At 42.9% G+C, this 25225-nt stretch overlaps 1 protein-coding gene across 4 annotated transcripts in view; it reads right to left on the bottom strand.

The window, feature by feature from the left end:
- Positions 1–1218: 1218 nt before the first annotated feature.
- LOC144791454 (cytochrome P450 2J2-like) overlaps positions 1219–25225 on the bottom strand; it is a 99899-nt gene continuing 75892 nt past the window's right edge. The window contains exon 9 of one of the 4 annotated variants that reach the window (XM_078666133.1): positions 1219–2538. In XM_078666133.1, coding sequence (XP_078522259.1) covers positions 2360–2538 — 179 coding nt within the window. In that variant the 3' untranslated portion in view covers positions 1219–2359. Of the gene's footprint in view, positions 2539–14276; positions 14394–24531; positions 24612–25225 lie in introns of those variants that run through there. The other 3 variants (XR_013602398.1, XM_078666131.1, XM_078666132.1) reach the window with 3 other exon arrangements.

The following is a 25225-nucleotide window of genomic DNA, read 5'->3' as shown; positions in this document are numbered from 1 at the left end:
TTTTAAAAGGACTGTTGATAAGCTCTTGTTGGAGACAATGCCTTTGGTCAACACGCTTCTAAAATGTGATTTTCCTTTGGCAGAACCGAAGGGAAGGGTGAAACCTGTATTAAAGACCTCACTAGGTGACATTTGATCACATTCGTCCCCACATTTACCCTTTTACCTGACACAGCAATTTCCTTTGACCTTGCTATTACATTATTTGCCATAATCCCCTCCCATTTTGCCCCTCAAAAGAGTGTCTATCAGGCTGAGCAAAGGTTAGCCTGACAGACATTTTTCATTTTCAGGTGAGAAAGTCAGGAGCTAGACATGGGCTAAATGCACAGGCTCCTGGCTGCATGAACAGAACTTTGCTGGGCTGAGGATGTCACAGCTCCTGTGGGCATGATGTCCTCAGCTCAGCAAAGGTCCTCAAGGCTCTCCCCTCATTAGGAGGGGGAGCATCATGCACGGCCTCAGACCTGGGCACTTCAGTTTTAAGCCCTGAAGTTCCCAGGGCGGAGTGTCAATCAGTGACACCTCGTCACAGAGTGGGGTGGGATCAGCAGTACCACTGAGCCCATCCCACTCTGTGACAATGTTGAAACTGCTGATTTCCCTCATTGACTGACCTAAGGTAAACCAATGAGGAAAGGAAGCAGTCCCAACCCTCCTGGGACTTCCTAAGCAGAGCTGCTCGTAAGTATGATTTCTTTTATTTATGATTTATTTTTATTAATGTTTGGTGTGTGCGTGTATGTTTTAATATTTGGTAATTAGTGTTCTGAATGTATGTGTGTGTGAATGCATTGGTGTGAGTGAGTGTGTATGGGTGCGTGTGTGTCCCATTCACCACCCTTCCTCTTAAAAGTCCCAGTCACCACTGGTGTCTATGTTGGTAGTTTACTTATATTTTGTTTTAAAATTACATGTGGTTTCACATATAGCTACCTCTGTAGAATACCTACCTACGTTTCCCTTAGGACACTTTGCCACTCTTTTTTGTAAGTCTTGCTTGTGCTATATAACCACTCTTAAATAAATATATAATGTGTGAGACATGGGTCACCGAAACTCCTCCCATCTTTCTCCATCAACAGCAGATAAACGCACCCCTGGCCTTGTCCACGTTGCTTATACTGCGCTCCAACTATACATCTCTTCTATTTTCAACATTGGTCACAGTCATGCTGATTTACTCTTTGTGATCAAAACAATGACACAAAATGGGACTAAAATATTTCTGTATTTTATTAAAAATAAGTTCAAGTCACACAAAGAAGTATATGTCCATAAAACAATAAAAACAACACCAAGTTTGCCAACTCCACTTTATCAATCGAAACTCTACAAAGCAGTGCTCTACATTAGGCGATGTCAATGTCCTTATTCTGACCAAAGAGTCCATTTCTCATTCTTTCTTTCATCTACAGAAGGTCCATCTTTTTCAGCACAAGCCTTGTCATCCTCTTTCTCAGTATAGAACCTTAGCTTGTCTATGAAGGCTCAACAATTTGTGTTGAAGACCTCTTGCAAATCTCACAGACCATATATGACTTTCTCCTAATTAGTAATTTTGTTTAATTTAATCTGTCTTTAAGCTCGGTCTCTGAGGTCATGGCCCAACACCTAAGATGGGTGGTTTCTCAAGCAGACATAGATGGCTAGCTATTTTCTTGCATGCTTGCTCATACTTACGAATCCTTGGAGGTCCATCAAAAAGGGCTTTTGGGGGTATTTCACACTGGGATTGCCCAGCATATGTTTTCTTTTGGTTTTAGGCAAACCAACCACACTTTGGGCTTGCACCTGCTGCAATAACTATAGTTGACCCCTGATAGCTGTGCATTACCGGTTGGTAATATGCCGTAGTAAGAGTCTTCCTGATCGCACATTGCTTATAGACCAAACACTATAATCGAGACTGCTGTATTACGTCCCCTTCCCTAAGTCACATTGAGAGTCAGAACTCGAAAGAAAGGCACATTAGCAGAAGAAGAGCAATCACAGTAGACAGAAGCTTCCAGGGGTTGCAGCTCAACTAGTTTAGTTGACATTCTCTGACACTTTGCCAGTATAATTTGCCTAATTATAACTTAAGGTAGATAAAGCACAATATGAAATGTAAATAAAAACATCTATTTAATTTAAGGTAGATCAAGGCACAATGAAATGTAAGGAAAACATCTATTTTACAATATAATTCCATTAGATAACTACAACAAAATGCAATCACTAATAATAATGCCTAAGTTTCTTTTACTTTTATCCAATAAGCTATTATAGGTAAGAATAGGATGGTGCCAAATTGGCAATAATACTGTAAAATATTTCTGAAACATAGTTCTTTCTTCTGTCCAGGAGTACCCTTTACCTAGCGGGGTACGGCACAGACCTGAAAAGGGTGTGGTTGCACTGTGCCCCGCAAGATGATGTCCATGTTGACATTCTTCACTCCCTCAGGGAGCCGGAAGGTGAAGGCCCGGAGGAGGCTTGTGAAGAAGATGAACAGTTCGGTCCTGGCCAGCGTCTCCCCCAAACAAACACGGTGTCCTGCAGGTGGAAGAAGAGCAGAACTGGGTCACTTCTCTTACTGCTTATTAAGATACATCATTTGCAAAGTAATATGGCAGGAAGGCCCTTGGATGTGTTTCTTGTGGGTCAGAGATTGGATACAGAGAGGCTACAATGCTCTCCACACCCAGATTTTGAGGCTTATTTACAAGATGCCTGCGCTGCTGGAGTGTCACTTTTTTTGACGCTCCGGTGGCTTAAGCCTCTCAATCATATCTATGACGCAGAGCCACCCTCAGTGGCTTTGCCTGGCGTCATAGATAATGGGGTAAGGCAAGCCCTGCAAAGCACTGCATTGCTTGACTCTGCATCAAGAAGACATTCCATGGGCATTGCGGTGGGTGTTCTCACGCAACACCCATGAATTTGGACACTGCCCCAGTATTACAAAAACATGTAAACATGGGGCAGCGCCAACACCTTACACCTCCCCAGAGCAGGCGGGCGAATAATTTCATTTCTCTTTGCTTTCACCTCTTTCCATGTGTGCTGCATTCTGTAAACACCTCTCAGGATTGTTTTTGTGCAGGAAGGTGCGCAGTCCTGCCAACAATGCAGACACCCCATCAACATGGTACAAAGGTACCTGTGTTAAAGTGAGGCAGACAAAATGGCACCAGCAGAGTGGGAAAGGACAGGAATGTGCCATATATCATAATTACATATACGAAAACCAATAACTCAACCGGTATTATTTACAAGACTGGTAAATGGGCATGCAAAAAACATTGCAAGGAAGGAAAGTAGGGAGACTCATTGTTCAGTTACATGTGCTGAAAGCATCATATATTGAGAAAATAAAAGAGAAAACATAAATTTGAAACAACACGGACAAATTGGGAACAGTTGTAACAGCACTGTAACCAATAAATCCGTGAGTAACCCCACGAACATTGTAGCCACAAGTGCTTGTCACACTCAAGGTGGACGGCACAGGTGACAAGTAGAACAGCGATAGGTGGCGCAACGTGAGAATGTGACAATGAAAAAAGAGTACTTGTCGTTCACAGGTAAATATTTACATACATTTGTAGAGAATTAGGCATTTTGGTGAACCATAGTATAGGGCACCACAAGTTGTGCTGGGACGTCGATGGCGTTTCGATCCATAAAGTTCAGGATTATCATCAGGACCAAGTTACAGATTGATGGGTGCTGAGAGTGGTTGGATGTGGTGGTGAAGAAGGAGGAAGGGTAAACGGGTCCGGTGGGAGAGCAGGGCTTGATTGCACCGGAAGGCTACCCAAGGTGAAATTCAATAAACGCAAAAGGAAACAGTAAAGGCAAAGGGCGTGGAAAGGGATCCAAGGTTGGGTACATTGAAACCAGGGTTAATGCCCCATAGGCTCCAGTAAACTTCCCTTGCCTTACCATTTCCTTTTGCATCTATTGCCTTTCACCTTGGGCAGCCCTCCGGTGTGATCAAGCCCTGCTCACCTACCGGACCCCTATACCCTTCCTCCTTTTTCACCACCATGTCGAACCATGCTCAGCACCCATCAATCTGTGACCTGGATCTGATGATGACCCTGAACTTTATGGATCAAAACACTGTTGACATCCCAGTGCAACTTGTGTCACCCTATACTCTGGTTCACCAACATGCCTAATTCTGTACAAATGTATCTAAATATTTACATTGCATCACTTTTGTGATGGTAGATATTTTCAAACCCAAGCAAGGGGGGAATTGCCTTCCGTGGCTATGTAAAGAAAAATTTAACTCAATGAAGCAGCTTGTGCTGCATTGTGTTACATTTCATTCTGAGAGTCATTCCTTAGGTGGAACATGGGTGTTCACATGCATCCACCAATGGATTTCACACAATCCCAGATTTACAAAGTTTTATAAACCTCCTCCTTCTATGTGAGCTGCAATCTGAAGCACACAAACCTCGAGGAAAATGCCTCATGAGATTGTTTTTGTGCAGAAAAGTGCCCCTTCATGCACAAAAACAGTTCTTGTAACACAGGAACCCTTGCACCTTGGTGCAAGGGTGCCTGCATTGGCGCCAAGCTGACTGAAGAGTGCCAGTTCTATGGGAGCAAAGAAATGTGACATATTTTAATAGATAAGGTGTATTTCTGCTACCTCCCTTTCAAGTAATGCAGCACAACAAGTTGCCTTGCTTCACCGCCTCACGTGAAAGGTTAGCAAATCTGGCCCCCTATTTCTAACTTGCTACTTGTTTTCCAAATTGCAAACATCATGAAGTTAGATTTTCAGATCTTACTGACCACTCAGACTGTAGGAAGCTTTATGGAAAAGTTGGGTAACAGGAAAGCAAACCCAAGTGGGTGAACCTTTGTGAAAGTTAAAGACTGATAGAGAAGGATTTTGTAAAGTATTGGAGACATACGTTTAAAGTGGGGAGGAGCTGGAATCCCTGTTGAGACTTGCGAAATGTGTGAACAGAGCAGCATGGGTAAAAGAGCAAACTGCTATAAATTTCACTATTTATGTACTCTTTAGCGAAACTTGAATAAATGGCGCTTAACAACTCAGGCCTTCATTCTAGCCAGGCCAATTATCCAGGCATAAGCAGGATTTTCAGTGCCAATCAAGATAACAATCTATATAAAATTACCCCACAGATCTAGAAGCTTCTCAGTTTGGAACCAGACAAACAATGCCTTTTTGCCTCTAGAATGTGGAATAAAAAGGTAATACATAGTGCATAGGGTATGACGGAACCCTCAGTATCTGTATTTCTGTGGGCAGTATTACTGTATCAAAATAATGTAACTAGAAAATAACATACATTGCCTTCATGCACACTTACACAGTATAACTTCATCAAAATACTGACCAGGGTTCATTTAACTGACCTTAGAAGATATAAAGGCCAAGATGGCTCTTCCAGAATCTAAATCATGGATGCAGAGGCCTTGAGAAAAGGGTTTAATGCACTGAGCTACATTACTTGTTAAATACATCCATTGCCTTCATGCACACAACCTATAATAGCATATTGGACCCTGCTGGTTACACAACTGTGTATTATGAATCTCATTAAATTCATTTGCCTGATAGAGAACGCTTGTGAAGGAGACGCTGTTTGGAGCTTTTGTTTTACTGCCCTCGCTACTGGAGTAGCAATTATCCTGTGCTGCAGCTGTTGGTTTTAGCCACCAAGCCCCTTACATCCGTGTGGCCGCAGAGGAGGGAGAGGCGCCGGCCCCGGGACTGCGAGGACCAGCCTTCCACATCTCCAGCTGGTCCTCTTCCCGCGTGAGCCGCGCCCCCTCCCAGTGCCACGCCCCCAGCCAAGTCCGGATAACTTCTCGCGGCCCCCGCTTCGCGGGAGCCGCTCGTGAAGGAGACGCTGTTTGGAGCTTTTGTTTTACTGCCCTCGCTACTGGAGTAGCAATTATCCTGTGCTGCAGCTGTTGGTTTTAGCCACCAAGCCCCTTACATCCGTGTGGCCGCAGAGGAGGGAGAGGCGCCGGCCCCGGGACTGCGAGGACCAGCATTCCACATCTCCAGCTGGTCCTCTTCCCGCGTGAGCCGCTCCCCCTCCCAGTGCCACGCCCCCACAACCCGACACACCACTTAACTCCAACCTGCAACGCGCATCGCGGGACGCGCGCGGGTCGGAACACGGGGCGAAGCCCGGGCAAAGGGCGGGCCGTCTGTGGCCGTCCGTGGACGATTGAGGACGGGACGGGCCACTCCATTTTCATCTGATTTATATCCCCATTCAATTGGTACATGTTACCTTAAAGGTCCTTTGCTCTACCAACAACCAGTACTGCTTGAACGAATATTTTATGGCTTATAAAAAACTCCGATCTCGCACTATATTTATGAAGAGAATGGGCACCGAGGAAGCTATCAGAAGATCTTCTGATAATGCAATAAAACAAGGTCAGATAACTGGAACACCCGCAATCAGTAACTATTTTTTAGCTTTATCACCAAAAAAGAAAACTCCTACACTCGTTCAAAAAATTCCACACGAAACTGAAATAACAACATCAAAAGAGGCAACAGAGCTGCCCAGCCTAGAATTACAAACTACTCAACCCTCAAGTGCTACGGGCTTCGATTTTAACCAGAAGATTCTATTCTCAACTCAGGAATCACAAATTCCGATTCATGATTCCTCACATATAACATCTTTAACACCCATAAAACGATTAGGCAGCCTCTCAGGTACTGAGGACCCTTCTCAAAATGATATAAAGCTGATGGAAAATATCTCAAATCTTCAGTTAAGTCTAGACAACTCATTCATCAGGCCTCAGGATCAATCCCTAGAACATAAAATAAATCTGGATATATCATTGGATCCATTTCTACCTAATGAAATAAATGTATCTAATACTGTGACACCCATTTCAAAGGCTCTTTACACTCTACAAGAAATATTGGAATCGGTACTCTCCTTTTTAGGTAATATTCTGGAAAACTCCGACCAAACTTTAGATGTTCAAATTGGAATATTAAAATTTTTGGTAGAAGAAAAGAGGAAAAAAGACCTTGCTGATGCAACCAATAACAAACAGACAATTGATGCGAAGCAGGAAAAATACTATACTTCTTCCAATAATATCAAAAGTTCTGAATCTCAACTTAAATGTGATATTAGTACCCAAACAATCGAATTAGATCAATTCAATAAGACGATACGAAAAAAGATTAAGGATGAGAAAATATATTCCTTGAAGAATCTTTTTAAAGAAGAGCCTTTATCTACAGGTAAAGAGTTCCCCATCTTTTCGGCTGCCAAAAAACATAACTTGCAAAAAAATGGAACCGTTGAAGAAGAACATCGAATTTCCACCAAACTTTCACCTGATGAAGTTGGCGTTGACACAATCCCCCAAACAAAACACAATAAAGGAACAAAGGGAAACAACAGAAATAGGAAGCCAATAAGAAGAATAAATAAAAAGAAATTCCGAAAGCTCAAATTCAAAAATGCCATCACCCCTCATGACAGCAAAGAGGGTCAAAATGATAAAATAATATTCGACCACTCCTTGGCTGAGGCAACTAATGATACAACAAATACACCATTAATAACGATATTAAACCCCAAAGCAATTGAATACATACCTCCCAAAGTAACTGATAGAGTAGGTCAAACAATCAAGGAAATAACAGAGAAAAACAAGAAATTGTCAATAGGTGGTGAACTAACCGTGACTAATCGTTTACAGTTTGAAGAACTTTTTCCTATTGATAATCAACCATTAAACCGAGGAAGGATAATCAACTTGCTTCCGCAAATACATTCTTTACAATCCATAACTAGTAAAGAAATAGATCTGGTAACCTTTCCCATAAAGGACAATCGTAAAATAGCGGAAGTAATTTTCTGGTCACCAGTTCTTCCTGGGATTATCTTAAAGGAACAAGAAACACTCCATAAAAGTGGTTACGATGTCATCGAAAGATCCCCACCAAAGAATATCAAAACCATAAACAAAAGCATTGGCCTCCCAGGAACTCACTTGAATATCCCAATTAATAACTGGTATTCCAATGACTCTAATCTTGCTGATTCAGGAGTAATTTGTACAAGGAAGGAAACCTTGAAAGTGTGGAACCAAGATCAAGAAGAAAATGTGGTAAAAAAAAACTTAAAGTCCTGGGCTTGGGTCTCGGAGACCATAAACAGTAACAAATTAGATTATCAACAACAACACACTGTTTAACAATGGTTTAAAGATCACCTCATGGAACATAGCCGGAAAAACAAACAACAAAATGAATGAAGCACTAAATAACTATCCCGATATTTTAGCCATACAGGAAACTTGGGCAAAAAAATCTTTTATTCAGACGGGCTATTATGTCTATGATATTCCGGCTATAGCAACGAACAGAGGCCTTGCTAAGGGCGGACTTGCAATCCTATTGAGCGAGGAGCAATCATGGTCCCAAGCAGTTATTGAGTCCAAATCGGACAACTTCCAATGCATCAAGGTCTCATTGAAGACTAATGACTCTGACCAAAAAAAGGCCTTTTTGCTTTTTAACGTGTATATTCCTCCAGGTACCAACCAGGATACCATCCTGGTAGAAACCATGGATGCAATTGCACAAATAATTGAAGATCGAGCGAATATATCATATTTAATTATGGGTGACCTGAATGCAAAAATATCTAATGCTGAGATCGGAAAATGGGCAAAATTATATGAAGAGCAATCGCTGGAATTATCTATCCCAACATTCCCTAAAGGGAAAGCTTCTGATAAAAGAGGAAAATTGTTACTATCATGTTTACCACATTTAAATGGGACAATCTTGAATGGTAATGTGGATGGCGATAGACCAGCATCTTTCACAAGACGAGGGAATGGATCTTTATCAATAATTGACTACTTAATTTGTGGTATGGAGCTGATAGATACTGTTCTACACCTGAGCATTGACTTTACAGACGATAGCGACCATGCTCTTATACACCTAAAAACTGGTTGGTCCGTAAAGTCCTCCTCGTCGAACCGAATTATGTTCCATAAAAGCAATATCGAAACTGACAACAAACAGAGACGGATCTTTTGGAATTCATCGACTTTTGACCACATTAACGAATTAATTTCACAAAATCAACTTCTATCCAACATACATTCCGAAGATCAAATAACAAATTTTGAATGTATCATCAACAAACTTAAAAAAGCACTCCTAAGCCGGATAAAACAAGAAAAAAAGAGAATTTACAAGACGACCAATAAAAGTATAATCAGAAGGAAGCTCAGTAAAATCATTCGAGGGCAACACCAAAATTTCTCACCTGTAATCCAGCAAGAAATAAACAAACTAAAAAATCAATTAAGAAGAGAGAAGAACAGTCAAAAAAGAATGCTGCAGGATAAAAATTGGGTAGATATTCAAGAGGCGGCGAAAAAATACAACCAAAGAAAATATTGGTCTCTGATCGCCAAAATGACTGGTACAAAAAAGAAACTGAATGCAATACCAGTTCCACCAAAAGAATGGGAAACTTATCTAACTGAGCTATATAAAGAAAATGCAAATGATTCAGATATAAATGATACTGAAATCACGTCGGAAAACAAATCAAATTCGATAGAAAAAACTACAGCATTTTCTATAGAAATACATATTAGAAAAGCAAGAAGAACTGCAGCGTCAGGTCCTGATCAAATACCCATTAAGGTTTTGCAGTCACATCCTAAAGAATGGAGTCAGATATTATCATCACTTTTTAATTATATTTTCAGCACTGGGAGATTACCTAAATCATGGCAGGGGAGTATTATTATTCCAATATATAAAAAGGGGAGCCAAAATATCGCTGGCAATTACCGCCAAATAGCGTTAATGGACGCTACTGGTAAAATTTTCGCTGCGGAGATCTTGGATAGACTGAAGGACTGGTCCTTCTCACAGGGTCTAATACCTAAGTATCAAGCTGGCTTTCGTCCCAATCATTCAGTCACTGACAATATATCCACTCTCCAGACTATTCTAGATAAATACATTGGGCAGAAATTTCAAACAGTGTACGCTGCGTTCATTGATTATTCTACAGCGTTTGACCGCGTAGATAGACCTACACTATGGAAAAAATTGAGGAAACTAGGGATTGCCTAAAACTTACTGCAGATCATCATTGCGCTCCATACTAACACTTGGTCCCAGGTACAAATGGGGAGTGAAAAAGGATTGACCAAACAGATTGAAACTTTTAATGGCCTTAAACAAGGGTGCCTTCTCGCACCTATTTTATTTTCATTATATTTGAGCGATTTACCGTATCATCTGCAACAATGCTCCAGTTTGCCACCAAAGATTGCTTTTCAAGGCATTCATGCCCTACTATATGCAGATGATATAGTAATGTTGGACCTTACACCTTTTGGTCTGCAAAAATTATTGGACTCTTTAAACGATTATTCCAAGGAACATTATTTAGTCCCAAACTTATCAAAAACCAAAGTGGTGGCTTTTACCGGTAAGAAAAAGAAAAATGTCAAATACTGTTGGCATCTTGATGGGATCAGAGTAGAGGAAGTAGAAGAATACACTTACCTCGGCAGGATTTTCACAAAAAAATAGCAAAACTCAAAGCAAATAAATAATCTAAAGAAAAAATCAGAATTACACGCCGGGGCTATCTCCAGATTGTACACTGCCACCGGAAATAGGCACTTCTCTTCATTACTGAAAGTGTTCAGAGCAAAAATCCCCCCTTACAAGTACCTACGCTATAGCAGTGGCCAATATCATTAGATGGGCGTACAATTTACTGCATGCGATTCTTGTTAAAGACTGAGATATTTGAATTAGAAGCCTTATACCTTAATTTTTCCAGGAATATGTCAGTTGCATTTAAAATCGCTAATCTTACCAAAGAAATTTTGCTTACCTGGTCAAATCCTCAATTGAAACTCTTCCTAAAATGCTTCACACCAAGATTGAGCTTTGACCTTGATCTCGCATATTGCTCTAAGTTATCCACATACAAACTCTTTACGGAGTCATTGGAATACAAGCAAATGCGGCCATATTTGGGATTTTGCCTTTCGCACGGAGCTAGAAGGGCTATTATAATGTTGCGTTTAGGTATTTTACCTGTATCTACCTTTACCTCCAGATGGACATTAGCAGGTTCTCCGACATGTAAATTCTGTCAAGGTGGTGATCAGGACATTGAACATATCTTATTTGTTTGTCCCCATCCAAATATAGTAAAAGCACGAGTAAGATACCTTGACCCGATATATCGGAAATGTAAAATTACAACAGTAAATGATCTGATAATAGTAGGTAAACATCCACCCAGTGAATGGGTTTGCTACAATTTCTATAAATTTCTAAAATCTTTTTTAATACTGTATTAACTTCTAATGATTTTTCTTCTGTAAATTGTTTTTTAAGTTTGTGGTCCTCAGTCGAGTACCAAAGCAAATAAAAATCTTTGAATCTTGATAGAGAACGAGAGAAACCTCCAAGGGAGACCCAATGTCATTAAATGACTTAATAAAAAGCATGATCTTTTGTGTATGTCCTTGCAATCAGATGCATCTGGGTGCCATATTGGAAAAAGGTCAGAGTACCCATTACACAAAAGGCACGCCACGTAGCTGCATTATAAAAACAAGTGTTAGGTGTGTCTGTTCTGCTGCACCTCTAAATTGTCTTTAAAACAGTGGACCTCATCTACAAGAAAATGACGCACCAGCGGCGCAATGGGCTTGTAAATAAGCCCCAGTGCTTCACAAATCTTCTCCAACACCTTCAGGTGTTAGGCTACACTTGGGATGCTTCCTTCAGGGGTGAGGATACACTTGGGATATCTCATTTAGGAGTGAAGCTACACTCATGATGCCTCCTTCAGGGGTGAGGCTACACTCGGGATGCCTCCTTCAGGGATGAGGCTTCACTTGGGATGCCTCCTTCAAGGGTGAGGCTACACTTGGGATGTCTCCTTCAGGGGTGAGGCTTCACTTGGGATGTCTCCTTCAGGGGTGAGGCTTCACTTGGGATGTCTCCTTCAGGGGTGAGGCTTCACTTGGGATGCCTCCTTCAGGGGTGAGGCTACACTCGGGATGCCTCCTTCAGGGATGAGGCTTTCCTTGGGATGTCTCCTTCAGGGGTGAAACTACATTCCAGATTAATCCTGAGCTCCTGGGTAAGTTTAAGCAGTAATAAGCACTTGCACTGCTGCAGCTTCGTGCATGCATGTATATGGGGCTGAGGTCACAGCAACCGCTACCCCCTGGCTTGAACTTTGATGCTCCTATCACTGCCCTTACTGCCCTTGGTTACAAAGGTCATAGGGCAGTAGCATAAATAGAGAGTAAACATGTGTCCAAGTGTCCCTTTACATTTACTTTGACTAGTTTCTTCTTCTTGTACCTATCCTTATCTTATAACTCTCTGGTGTGGGGCATTTGGTATACAACCTTTACCACGCATTTTTTACCACGCACTACCATTACAACGCGGTTTTTACCATGCATACCATTACAACGCATTGCGCGGGGGGCGCTCTAGGATAGGGAATAGGTTAATTTACTATCCAATAACCTTCCCTAGTGTCCACGGGGACTGGAGTTGGAATAGTAAATTAAACTATTCACTATCCAGCACCCCAAAGCGCTATGCGTTGTAATGGTATGCGTGGTAAAAACCGCGTTGTAATGGTATGCGTGGTAAAAGTATGCGTTGTAACGTCATACATCCGGGGCATTTACCAGGAGAACCCCTAAGGGCTGGAGCCAGAGGCGGCAGAGAAACTTTACCAACCGGTCCTTTGAAGCTTTAACAGAAATGTCAACAGTTTTAACCACATCAATTGTAAAGGAAGAATTTATTAATGGACTTTGTCCATCTGAAGGTCGTGCTGTTTCTTTATGCCACCCAAATGGGATCCATAAATCTCCTTCAGGCATTCACAGCTGTCCTCTTGACAGAAGTAGACGTGGTCTGCTCCTGCTGAACCCTGGGACCCTTGCCAGGCCATGAGGCATGAATCTGCTTCCAGTAGAGATGCTTTAGACAAGACTTGTCCCTGGAAATTAATGGACACCGCGAAAGTCCCACACACAGACCAGAAAGAGGCATCAGTTCCTCTGTTGTAGGACATAGAGCAAGAAGGCAGCTAAGAAGGTTCTGCCCCCTCTTGGAGAGCACAGGGAAGTTCAACAGATGCAGGTGCTCATAGGAGACATTTCTGGTCTATGATGCATTGTTTCTCTGGAACCTGTCCTTAAAGAAGCGATCCACTGAGATGTCAGTGCATGTTCAGTAATAAAGGGGACTATACTCCAAAATATTAAAGCCGCACTGCAGAGGGGAAAGGGGCACTAGGACCACCTTTTCCAGTCTCCACCGTGGTCCCGCCAACGTCATCCAAAAGTGCCTGGATGCACTTTAAATTAACTTGTGTTACACCTTGCTCTCAGTGGTAGATTTCTTCAGGCCCCTGTAGAAACGTTCACTTACGCGGCCGGCCCTGTATAGGGTTGTAGGCTTAACACTGTGTACAGTTGGACTTGGTCTTGGTGTTAATGTCTGAAAATAAAATAGATCTGAAACAAAAGTGCCTGGAGGCGCAGTAAATTAACTTGCGAGCTCCTGCAGTGCCGGAAGCCCGTCTTTGCTTCGTTGTCCAGCCGCACTGCAGAAGGGGAGAGGGGCACTAGGACCACCTTCTCCAGCCTCCAACGTGGTCCCGCCAACGTCATCCAAAAGTGCCTGGAGGCGCTTCAAATTCACTTGCGGGCTCTCGCAGCGCAGGACATGTGTGGGCGTGGGCAGGCCTGTCTGCGCCCGTCAGGGCCGGGATGAGGCTGGGCTGGGCCACCTCCCTTGGCTTTTGAAAGAAATGTGACGCTATTAGTAAGATTTGACACTCCTTCCAGTGCCTTGCATTGCATTGCATTGGATATTACCCTCTTTAAATATTAGCGAAATGGACTCCTGTCTTCATACTTGACTAAAAACTTTTGCTACAGAAAGCTGACGCCGAAAATAGTTCATTGTAGCTCCTGGGCTCACTGTAGGAGCCTCGTCAAATTAGATAAAGGACAAACCAAGGTCTCAATACTGGAGGCCAATAAGCATAAAAAGGCTGAACTGCTAAACCTGTGTTTCCCCTGCTACTTGTTCCTTGAAAGTAACCTCTGATTATAGAAGACTCGTACATTGACGCACATTTTATTTATACTTTGGTTTACTAGTGGTGTATAATCGCTGCTGCTTGTCTCTTGCTTATCTAAGTCCTTACCTTAATTTAGGCCTCTATACTCCAACGCCAACAGATCCAATATTAAAAAATCTGGTATATTAGAACTTGCTTTGGAATTCGCTTTGGAGATAAGTGGGAAAAGGAAGGCAACAGAGGCTGTGGTGGAAAGGAAGAAAGATAGAAGACTAATAAGTGAGTTAAATCTGCAGCTGAAAACTGCACTTTAGCGGCTATTGGCGACCAAATTGAGAAACTGGAAACTATGTTGGATAATGGAAAGGGGCTTAAAATGAAGGGCGCTAATAAAATCTCATCCTACTATAGCAAAAAGGATAAAGCAACTATTGTAAGATCGTGCAGCCCAACAAACATTGTTCACCAAACCCACAGCACGACAGTTCCACAACCCCAAAATACACCCCCCAAAAGGGCGATGTCTAGTCATTCTAGAACAGCTTCCCCTAGGTTGGACATTTCAGCCAGAAACTAAGAAAGTTTCACACACAGGGAGTTTATGGATATAGATTGCCCCAATAGATATTCACTGCTAGCAGACAACCTAGAAGAAATACAGGGAGGGCAAATGGAAGATATTGATTGTAACATTTGGTTGCCTGCTACTTGGAGAGAAGCGGAGACTCAAACACAACCAATAGATACCCATGCACTTATGTTGGAACCTTGCTTAAATTTAAATGCTGTACAAGACGTGGTCTTGGTACTCAAAATGATGATTGGGGATCTAACAATGCAACCATCTATAACCCCAAAAGATGAGAGCAAAGCATTGGATAACAGAGAACTCTCATCATATTCAGGCAGACAATGTACAAATTACGTTACCACCCAGAGTAGTATTTAAGCCCCCTTCAAATGAAGCAGTAAACCAGAGTAAACATGTGGCCTCTATAACTCATCATCCTTCTAGGCCCGTGAAGCAAGTAACTAATACACATGGCAATTCTGGACTGCCTCCTCTCCGAAAACATGCAACACATAAAGGTATAGTCCCAGACTCCCATGGTGCAAATAGGCATGTACCAGCTAGACAAGGGAAGTTTGTATTAAACCCAAGGATTGGGTGGGTGGATAGGGGCTACCAGCAGCCATAGGAACTTCACTTATTATCTCATCATCTGAATAAGGGGAAGCCGAATTCTTACAATATCTTCTAGACAAATGTCCCCAGATTAAAACAAGGCATTAGAGAAGATGAGGATTCACCTATAAATAAAGTGACACATTGGATTAGAACCAAATGACAGTGCCTTTCCATAATAGGATCCGATATAATAAAGGCTGAACTGACCCAGCAAGAAGAGGGGAACATGGACGGCATAAAACTAACTTTCCATTTAAAATCTATCATAGATAACTTGATAACCATGAACCTATGAACACATTCTTTTTTCGATTCTAAAATCAGCTTCAGACAGAATAAATCCTGCACTGGTAGATGCAATACTGTTCTACAAGATATGGAGGGGTCAAACAATCTAGAAGCCATAGATTGACTGAACAAGCAGGCAAGAATGAACATAATATTGGGGACACATCCAGCCTAATTGATAGGAACCACTGTGTATCAGAATCTGGTACTCAAGCTACTCAGAATGCCCATCTAGAGAGATTAGATCTACAAAGAAATGAGGCATTTAATGCCTCTGATAAATCTTCTAGCACGCTTAAACATCCAACCCCAGAATGTATGAAGATGGTCTCCTGGAGTATAGCGGGCTCTCACAAAAACTTAATAAGCCAGATTTGCAGGATTATATTGGCAATTTTGATCTATGCTTCTTCCAGGAGACATGGGCGAGAGAGCAATTACATAAAGTAGGGTACAGAACATTCAGTATAGAAGCCCTCCAGCCAAAAAGAGGGAGACCTTCAGGTGCGAACATAGAAACTGTGACCACTGGTTCAAAAGATATTTTGGGGTTAAAAGTAAAATTCCCAAATAAGTCCCAGATGCATTTTTTAATATATACATAAGACTCAAAGAGGTTCTTGATCCTTTCAATCCAAATGGGGTCATTATAGTTGAGGGTGACTTCAATTGTTACTATGAACCTGTGTTGTGATTAGATACCATCTGTGAGGAAGAAGATTCAGCAAAGGGGATCCCGCCTCTTACGGCAGAAAATTCAGTGGGGTGCTCTGTTTCAGCTATGCAACTATTCCATCTCACTGTAGAGAAAGGTCTAAGGGCGTGTAATGGTAGGCTTCCCTCAGACCTTGAAAGCTCAGATACTTGTTCGAGAGGAAACTCCTAATCCCGAATAGATTATATAATGATAAGTGTAGCCCACTGGACCTATGTACAGGATTTTAAGGTTGATAAAAGAGGGGAGAGTGACCATTTCCCACTGTGTTTAGATCTAATAGGGAAATAGTTTTTTATCCATCCAACTGATCCGGGGGTAGAAATCATAATGCCCTTAGTGAGCAACAACCGGAGGGCAGTTAAGTGGCCCACTGAAATGGACCAAGTTGAGCCCCTCACTAATATATACAATAGTTTTAGTGAACTTTTAACTTCCTACTTAGAGTCAGGACCTGAAAACATACCTATAACTCAGATGCACAAGAGGTTGGTAGAAACCCTACCTAAACAAATCCCTGTCTGGAGCTGGTAATCATAGGGGCAATATGCAGCCGGCTAATCCTTGGTTTGATAAAGAATGCACAGTGGCTAAACAATCTCTGATCAGGGCCATAAAAACCAAAGAAATAGTTGAGATTAGACGTGAAAGAAAAGAATATAAGAAAATCCTCAAAGTAGCCTGCAGAAATTGGGAAGACTCTAGCTGGCAAGATCTTATAATAGCTTCAAAGGCCGGTGATCAGTCTATGTTTTGGAGGATAATAGCCCATGGCAGTAAAGTAAGCAATCCGATCCAAAATAACTTTATAGATTCCTGCACATAGCAAAGACATTTTACTAATCTATACACCACCCCAAATGAGTTGGATATAGATCCCCAAAGTAGCATTGAGGTGCCCTTGATCTTACCTCAAATTGCCCCTCTACAGTTTAGTATCGAAGGCACCTCACTTGCTACACCTGCTATCAGGTTATCTAAAGTGCCCGGACCTGATAAGGTACCAGGGGACCTTTTAAAACATGCCCCAGAAGTGTAGGTACCATACATAAATCTTTTATGCAATGCAATTTCTAGGGGACAACTGTTAGACCTGCAATCCTTGACGTGGTTTCCCCTGACTTTTTGCCTTTACCTCCTGTATTTTTGAAACTGTGGTGGAATTCGTTTTTGCTGGTTTAGATGCTGGGGCACTTTGCCACTACTGATCAGTGCTAAAGTGCAAGTGCTCCCTGGTTAAATTGTTATTGTGATTTGTTATCCATGATTGGCATATTTTTTTTACCAGTAGGTCCCTAGTAAAGTGCACTGAGTGTACCAGGGCTGGTGATTCTAAAGCTACTAGTGGGCCTGCAGCACTGCTTGTGCCACCCACAGGAGTAGCCCTAAGATGGTGTGTCAGGCCTGCTACTGCAGTGCCTGTGCGCAGTTTGTTAAACTGCCATGTTGTCCTGGCCAGTTTACCCACTTGCCAGGCCTGAACCTTCCCTTTTCTTACATATTGGACACCCCTGTGTAGACCCAAGGTACCGCCCTGGCAGGGTGCAGTGTATGTGAAAGGTAGGACATGTACTAGTGTGCGTAACATGTCCTGACAGTGAAATACTGCCAATTTCGTTTTTCACTATTTGAAGGCTATCCTGCCCAAAGGACAGAATGGGGAATGCTGTGTGCCATGTTTACCTGCATATCTTCCCATAGGAGCAAGTTAGAAATTTGGAATCTAGTACCCCTGAACTCAGAATTTAATAACACATCTTTTAGGAAGGATTGTTTTTAAATTTAGTGTTTGAAAGTGGGTATTTTCTTGCTTAACCTTTTTGTGTGCCTCTGCCTGTTAGTGGATTGACTGTCTGGTTTGAGAGTGACAGGGGCTGGCGTGGCTCCAGGAGCCTGGGTGAGTCAGCACTAGGCTGCATATACCTATATGCATTTGGAGTGGTGGGAGGAGGAGGAGCACCTGGGCCTGAACAGGGCTGTGCCTGCCTTCCACAATGATGGCTCCACCCCCTGCGGTGTGTCTGATGGCCCTGGCCCACACTCACAAAGGAAGGAGATGTGCACTGGCAGAGTGCCCTCAGAACTGGTTTGATCTGGGTCCAGGACTCCTCACACATGGAGAATAAAGACTTTTGGGGTATAAATACTAGAGCTGAAACCCCAGAAAGTTAAACTACTACTTCGTGACCAAGAGGAATCCCTGCCACAGAAGATCAGCTGAAGAAACTGAGGAGAAGTACTGCCCTTGCTGTGTGTCTGGGGCTGGCCTGCAGTTTGCTGTTTCTACTAAGGAGAGATCTAAAGGACTTTGCTGTGTGCTGTGTCCCTTGCTTGAAGAAGGACTTTGCTATGTGCTGTGTCCCTCTGAAGAAAAGTCTACAAGGGCCTGAGAAGAGTAGGCCTCCTGTTTCTGTAGTCCCAGGCACAAAAGGACTTCAACCCCAACTCCCTGAACATCCTTTCTGGGAGTTCCAGTCTGCCAGGAGGGCCTGTAACTAAGTGTGAGACCTTTTTGCTGTTGGGAGCTGGAAGCGCAACACAACGAGAGAGAAGCGGGACGCCGCACCGTCGCGTCACTGGAGAAGCATGCCGCCACACAGAGGGTGCCATCGCATCACAAGAGAAGTGTGTCACAGGGCCGTTGCATCGCTGAGGAAGTGCGCTGCCGCTGATCACCGCCGCAACACCGGAGAAGAGTGTCGCTGTCACTGAGGGTGTTGCCGCATCACCGGGGAAGCGTGTCACAGGGCCTGTAGCGGATCAGAAAATCACTGAGTTCGCCACATGGCCGTCAGGCGTGCACTCATTGCCTCTACATTGTTGCATCGCAACAAAGACGCCATTTTCTCGCATCGCACCGGATCGTCGCAACGCATCCTGGCGCCATCTTGTCGCATTGGAACCAGAGCGCAGCAAGAACCGATGCATGGCCCTCTCTGCGCCCCATTTGTTTGTTTTGTGTGACGCATCCCAAGTACTTTGAGACTGAGTGTTGCATTTAATTACCTACAAGTTTATTTTTGCAACAATCTTTTTAAAGACATTCTATTGAGTTTCTGTATGTTGGATTTTTGTCATTTTGGTCTTGTTTTGGTTTTAGGGGGTGCCAACGTGGCGGGCACCCCCTAAAACCCCAAGGCTCAGAGCTTCTTCACTCCCTCTCAATAAAATTGATTGTGAACAAGATCTCCAAAAGTCGAAATGAGGGAGCCCCTAGGCCCAATTATTACCCCTCTTTAACAACAGCTTGGAAACTGAACGATTACCAGCCTCTTGGAAGGCATCAAATATTTCACCTATCTATAAGAAAGGCAGTAACACCAAATGGAAGAACTACAGACTCATTGCACTCAATGACATTGAGGCCAAATATTATGCAGGGGTACTATTGGCTGAACTTACAGAGTGGGCGCTGGAAAAAGCTTTATTTCCAATTAACCAAACAGGCTTTCAAAAAAACATGGGGACAACCACAAACATTCTCGCTCTTTCGCTTTTTAACCCGTTGGCTGCTTCCGCTGTTTTGCAGCCGTGCGGCTGTTTTAAAAAACAGGCGGGGTTGCGTCGGCCATTGGCCGACGGCAGCACCAGCGAGGTAGTGCTGCTGTCGGCCAATGGCCGACGGCAGCATGGAAGGGGTTAATAGATGCTACAAAAACAATCAATCAGCCATTATTTGTCTGCTTTATTGATTACTAAGCTGCCTTTGATAGCATCGATAGAGGGGAAACTGTGGGCAAAACTAGCCGGGTGGAAAATAGCCCCATACCTTCTGAATCAGCTAATCTTACTCCACTCTAAGACATGGGTCCAATTCAAGTTGGGGGCCGGGGACAGTCTGTCAAGGAGAATATCGACCACCAAAGGTCTAAAACAGGGCTGTGTCCTTGCCCCGACCCTGTTTAACCTCTTTGTGTCAGACCTCTCCACTGAGCTGGACAACTGCCATCACCACGCTCTGAACTTGGGTGGTTTGAAATTTTCAAACTTAACCACATCGCTGCTTCGTAGTTTCCCCTGCTGTGCTGGACAGCAACGAAAACGGGTGTGGTCATGACGAGCTTAACTTGTCATGAGCACCTGAGAGGTATATGCCATGATGAGCTGAGCTCGTCATGAGCATGGAAGGGGTTAATGGACGCCAACGATCTGATATTGATCAATCATACTCCAGTTGGCCTGCAGCATCTGATAAACTCCACAAGCATCTTTGCAGACATGAACGGACTAAGTATAAATCTCGAGAAATCTAAAGTTATGGCATTCAACCAACCGAGATGGCTGCTGAGGGCAGGCAGCTGGAGACGGTTGCGGAATACAAGTACTTGGGAATAATCTTTGAAGGCTACAAACAAAAAGCAGAGGGACCCAATTGGCCGTTACGCTAAAAAACATCAAGCACAAAATAGCAGGCCGCAACCTAGTCCCTCTACTGGCAAAGGTTTTGCCGACTGTTATGTACGGCAGCGAACCAGTGAGAGGGGCAGAGGAGACAATTTTGGAGAAACTGATCTCAAAATCCATGAACATAATATTTAAGCTCCCGCAGTACACCTTTCCAGCACAATTAAGGCTAGAGTTCGGACTTTAAAAATAGCAAATAACACAGAAAGGTGTCTCTGCCAAGTGCTGGTACAAAATAAAAATATTAACTCATACCTATGGAAGGAGATGGTAAGGAAAAATGATGGTCTTGTCATGGTCTACCTCCAGTCAGGAATAAGGCTGCTTGCTCTACAGGACCTGTGGGAATCTGGTCTTCCCTACAACAGCTTCAAGGTCTTGGTAAATAAATCTATAAAGATTGCATCCCTTGAAAAAGACAACACAGACCTTAGTAGAAGGGCTCACAGCTGGCTTGTAATCCAGAGTTACTCGAGGTATGCGCCACAACTATACCTAGAAACAAGCTTCTTGAGAATCATGAAGGAAAGTTTCTTGGCTCTGAGGCTGGGAATCTTACCTGCAAAGCCGCATTTAAAGCCATGGAAATGCACACATCCAACAAACCATTGCATACTGTGTGGAGAGATCAAAGAGGATGTTTTCCACTTATTGTGCATCTGCAAGAGTTTAGATGTGGACCGAAGACAGTTTTTAAAGTCACGCCTGAATGAAAATCAGATACGAACATGTAGGCAGGCGGTGAAGGCTTGCTTCAAGGGTAAAGATGTCCGGTTGGCTTGTAGCTTTGTTCGCTTCATGAAAGCAGTAAAAACAAAACTAAATACGGAAGCACCCTAATAAATTGGTCACCAATCCAGTCTCATTGACTGCTAACTATTTACAGAACGCCAGTCGTAATCGATTCATATCCTCTTGGATGACCAATTGTAGTCCTTATGGTAGCTTGGACAAGACTTTATAAACAAATTTACAGATACCAGCACTGGCCCAGAATTTTTTTTAGGCGGTCGGTTTTCAAAGTTGACATTTTCGGACTTCTAAGACACATAAAGAATTTTTATCGCCAGTAATAAAAGTTAGTTTTACATTCTCTTTATAGCATAAGAAACCATTGTAATTTTATTGGAAACTGTTGTTTAACTCATTTCATACATGTGTTTTTACCATGATGCTGATTGCAAAGGTTTTTATTAATCACACAATAAAGTTTAAATACATATAGTTATTAATTAGACTTTAAAAACCTGAGAAATTCATTGAAAAAGCAAAGGGTACAGGGATGTTATATTTAGGAAATGGAATTAAAAAAAAACTTTGAAATTCACCGAACAAAAACAAAGGTTATCGAGACGTTATAGTTATACTCAGGTTCCACTCCTACAAAACCAGTGAAATAACCTGTGTCCTCCACAATATACTACTCCTTACCTCACATATCACATCACTAATAACATGGTCAGTGACATCACTCATGACAAGACATCTCAAATTCCTGCCTGTCCAAGTTCCATGGCCCATCCCCTCTCTCCTGTCCTCCATGGTCACTTTTACTGCCACTCCCTTCTGCCCTCCATGCTCTGTTTTGTGCAACTTCTCCTACTGCCTGCTCTGCCTGGTCTGTTGTGAAGCCTCTTCCCTCTTTTGTCTGTGTCCAGTCCCTACTCCTCTCTTCTGTCCTCCATGGTCCTTTGTGCATGCCCTGTCCCCTCCCTCTTGCCCACCATGGCCATTGTGCTACAACTAACCCCCCTGCTTGCCATGGATGGCCTTATGTTCTGCCACATCCCCTCCCACTTGCCCTGTGTAGCCTGTTTGCTGCCCTTGTCCCCTCTGCCACCTTCCCTCCAACGTCTGTGTGCCTACCATTATATTCTCACTGTTGCCCTCCATGGTGAGTTGTGCTTCCAGTGCTCATCCTTCCTGCCCTCCGTGTTGATCTTGCTGTTCCTGATCTGCCCCCTTGCCCCTGGCCTCAGATTTCCATGTGCAGACCCCTATCCCCTCCCTCCTGCCTTGTCTGGTCCTTTGTAATTCCCCTGCCCCCTCCCTCCTGCCCTTCATGGTCAGTTATGTTGCAACTCTCCCTCCTGTCTGCTGTTTGCTGTCAATGTGCTTAGCCTGTTCCCCTACCTATAGCTTTCCATTGTCCGTTGTGCTGCACTGCCATCCCACTTGCCCTGTGTAATGTATTGTGCAGCTACAAACCCTGTTGCCTGCTTTGTGAGGTCAGTTTGGTGCCTCTGCCCATCTTCCTACTGTCCTCTCTTATCCGAGTCCAAGTCCCTACCCCTTCCTCCTGCAATCCGTGATCCTAAATTCCTTATTTACCAACATGTTGAACCTGGTAGGAGGAAGATTTCGAAATATAAACCCAAACTCGGGGAATTGATTTCCCCCATTGACTTACATTGAAAAAGAGGAGCTTTCAAGCAGGACACAGATAAAATTAATGCCCTTACGGGCTCAAAAGCATCAGCAGTCTCCTGCCTGAATCGGGCCTGTTGGCATGTATGGTTGTACTGCCACTGCCTTTTCCTTCTGCCCTCAATGGTCTTTCATGTTGCCACAGCCTCTTTTATCTTCCCTGCACGGTTGGTTTGCCACCCTTGTCCCCCTTTCTTCTGCCCTCCATGGTCAGTAGGGTTATCACTGCCCCCCCCCGCCTGCCCATTAATATCAAAAAACAATGGTCCAAACCCAGATAGTTCTATAAATCAAACAAATGATATACTCACAGTTACTCATTGTTCATTATTAGATGAGTGTTAGAATTGATCTACTCTATAGAATCAATCAGTGAAAAGTCTTGGCAAAGTAAAGCAACTACCTGACACAAAAGCGAATTTATTAAAAAAAGGGGAGTTTTAATAGATTACTCCATCGCAACAAAATTATTTATATACATTTATACATCTTCAATGCTAACGGTAAAAAGGAAGAGCAACCTGCTTCTAAAAAGGGGGAGTGCAAGAAAAGGAAGAAATGGTGATTTGAAGAAAAGGGTGTAAGCCTCAAAGAAAAAGTGACATAAGATTTGGAATGAATTAGAAAAACAAAACTGTAAAAAAATCCAGCTTATTATGCAATAAGGCCATTATAGAATTGTTATTCTTTTAACATTTATACAGTCCAGAATAACATGTATAATGTAATTAATAAATGGTGGTCCTATTTGCTTATAAGCAGAAAAGAAGCGTCGACGTTTCAACCCGTCTTTGGGGTTCAGGGATAACTAAGGGCCTCGACCTGCGGGTCTTCCTCAGGACGTGTGTGGCACCACCTTCAACCGTAGATTTTCAAAGTGTAAACCTAGGATAGATCAAGGTAATGTTCAGGAAGTTACATAGTTGGAACTATAGGAAATAGTCACCAAACTCTATTTTACGCTTAACCACGAATGTTCAATGGGTGCCCTCAGTCCTCCTATTCCAAGATGGACGATACAATTGGTTAACCGTAGTTTGTCCAAACACCTGTAATTAATAAGGTGCAAAACGGTCTGTCAGAATCAATTCTTTGTCTGCAACCATAATTTATAAGACTCTCTAAGTTCTCTAAATATAACTTACCAAATAAATTGGGAGTGACCGTGTGTCGTAATCTGTCTAGGGCGTACCGATTTGGGCAGTTGAAGATTCAGAAGAAAATGCAGACACAATTTCAACCAGACACCGTCAATAGCTATAAAGGAACACAATAAATTTGTGTTACCAGGGTAGCGTTTTCTATGTGTACTAGGTGGATTCTCAATACATCTGTTGTATGGCCTACCTTTGCGTGTTTTGGCCGGCCATCACTCACGGCGATGTGTTTTGACTCGAGCGGTGGAAGGAACGAACACTGTTCCAAAAGGCAGTACGCGCTACAAAGGAACATAATAAATAGTGTTACCTCGAGTGGTGTGTGCCTCAATGGTCACTGATCGATAGGTTCTAAATAGTATCTTAGTGAAACCTACCTTTCCAAGTTAGGCATCCACTGCTTATGGGATCCACTGTGTCGGATACAGCCGCAGCGTGATGGCGTCATACGGGCGTATTTGACGTTTAAAAAGAATGAACATGAAGAAAAGACTAACCAGCGATGTTGGCCGACTCGGGCTCGAAAAAACAGCCTAAGCAAATAATAACTTTACAAGTAAACGCTCAACATACAATCGGTAACCAATTCTGGTGAATATCAATTTGAAAGACACACACACATAGAAGGGTGTTGTCATCCAATAGATTCATAAAGAGACACTAGTTGTAGGAGCCACAGGATTAGCTGATAGAAGGAGTGTTCGCATAGTTGGATGTATCATCTACTGTTCAATACTGCCACCTGCTTGCTGATTTCTTCGTATTCATTAAGACCCTGTTTTATTGTGTCGAATAAAAGTATAAAACGACACTCTCGAAGGCTCAGGACGTGATTGAAATCTCCTCCTCTGGGGTTTGGTGTCACCTTTTCAAGAACGGACCATTTCAGGCTGTC

Source organism: Lissotriton helveticus, chromosome 11 (assembly GCF_964261635.1).
Source record: "Lissotriton helveticus chromosome 11, aLisHel1.1, whole genome shotgun sequence".
Taxonomy (NCBI): Eukaryota; Metazoa; Chordata; class Amphibia; order Caudata; family Salamandridae; genus Lissotriton; species Lissotriton helveticus.
The sequence above is the reverse complement of the archived record's forward strand: the minus strand, read 5'-3'. Positions and strand labels throughout refer to the sequence as shown.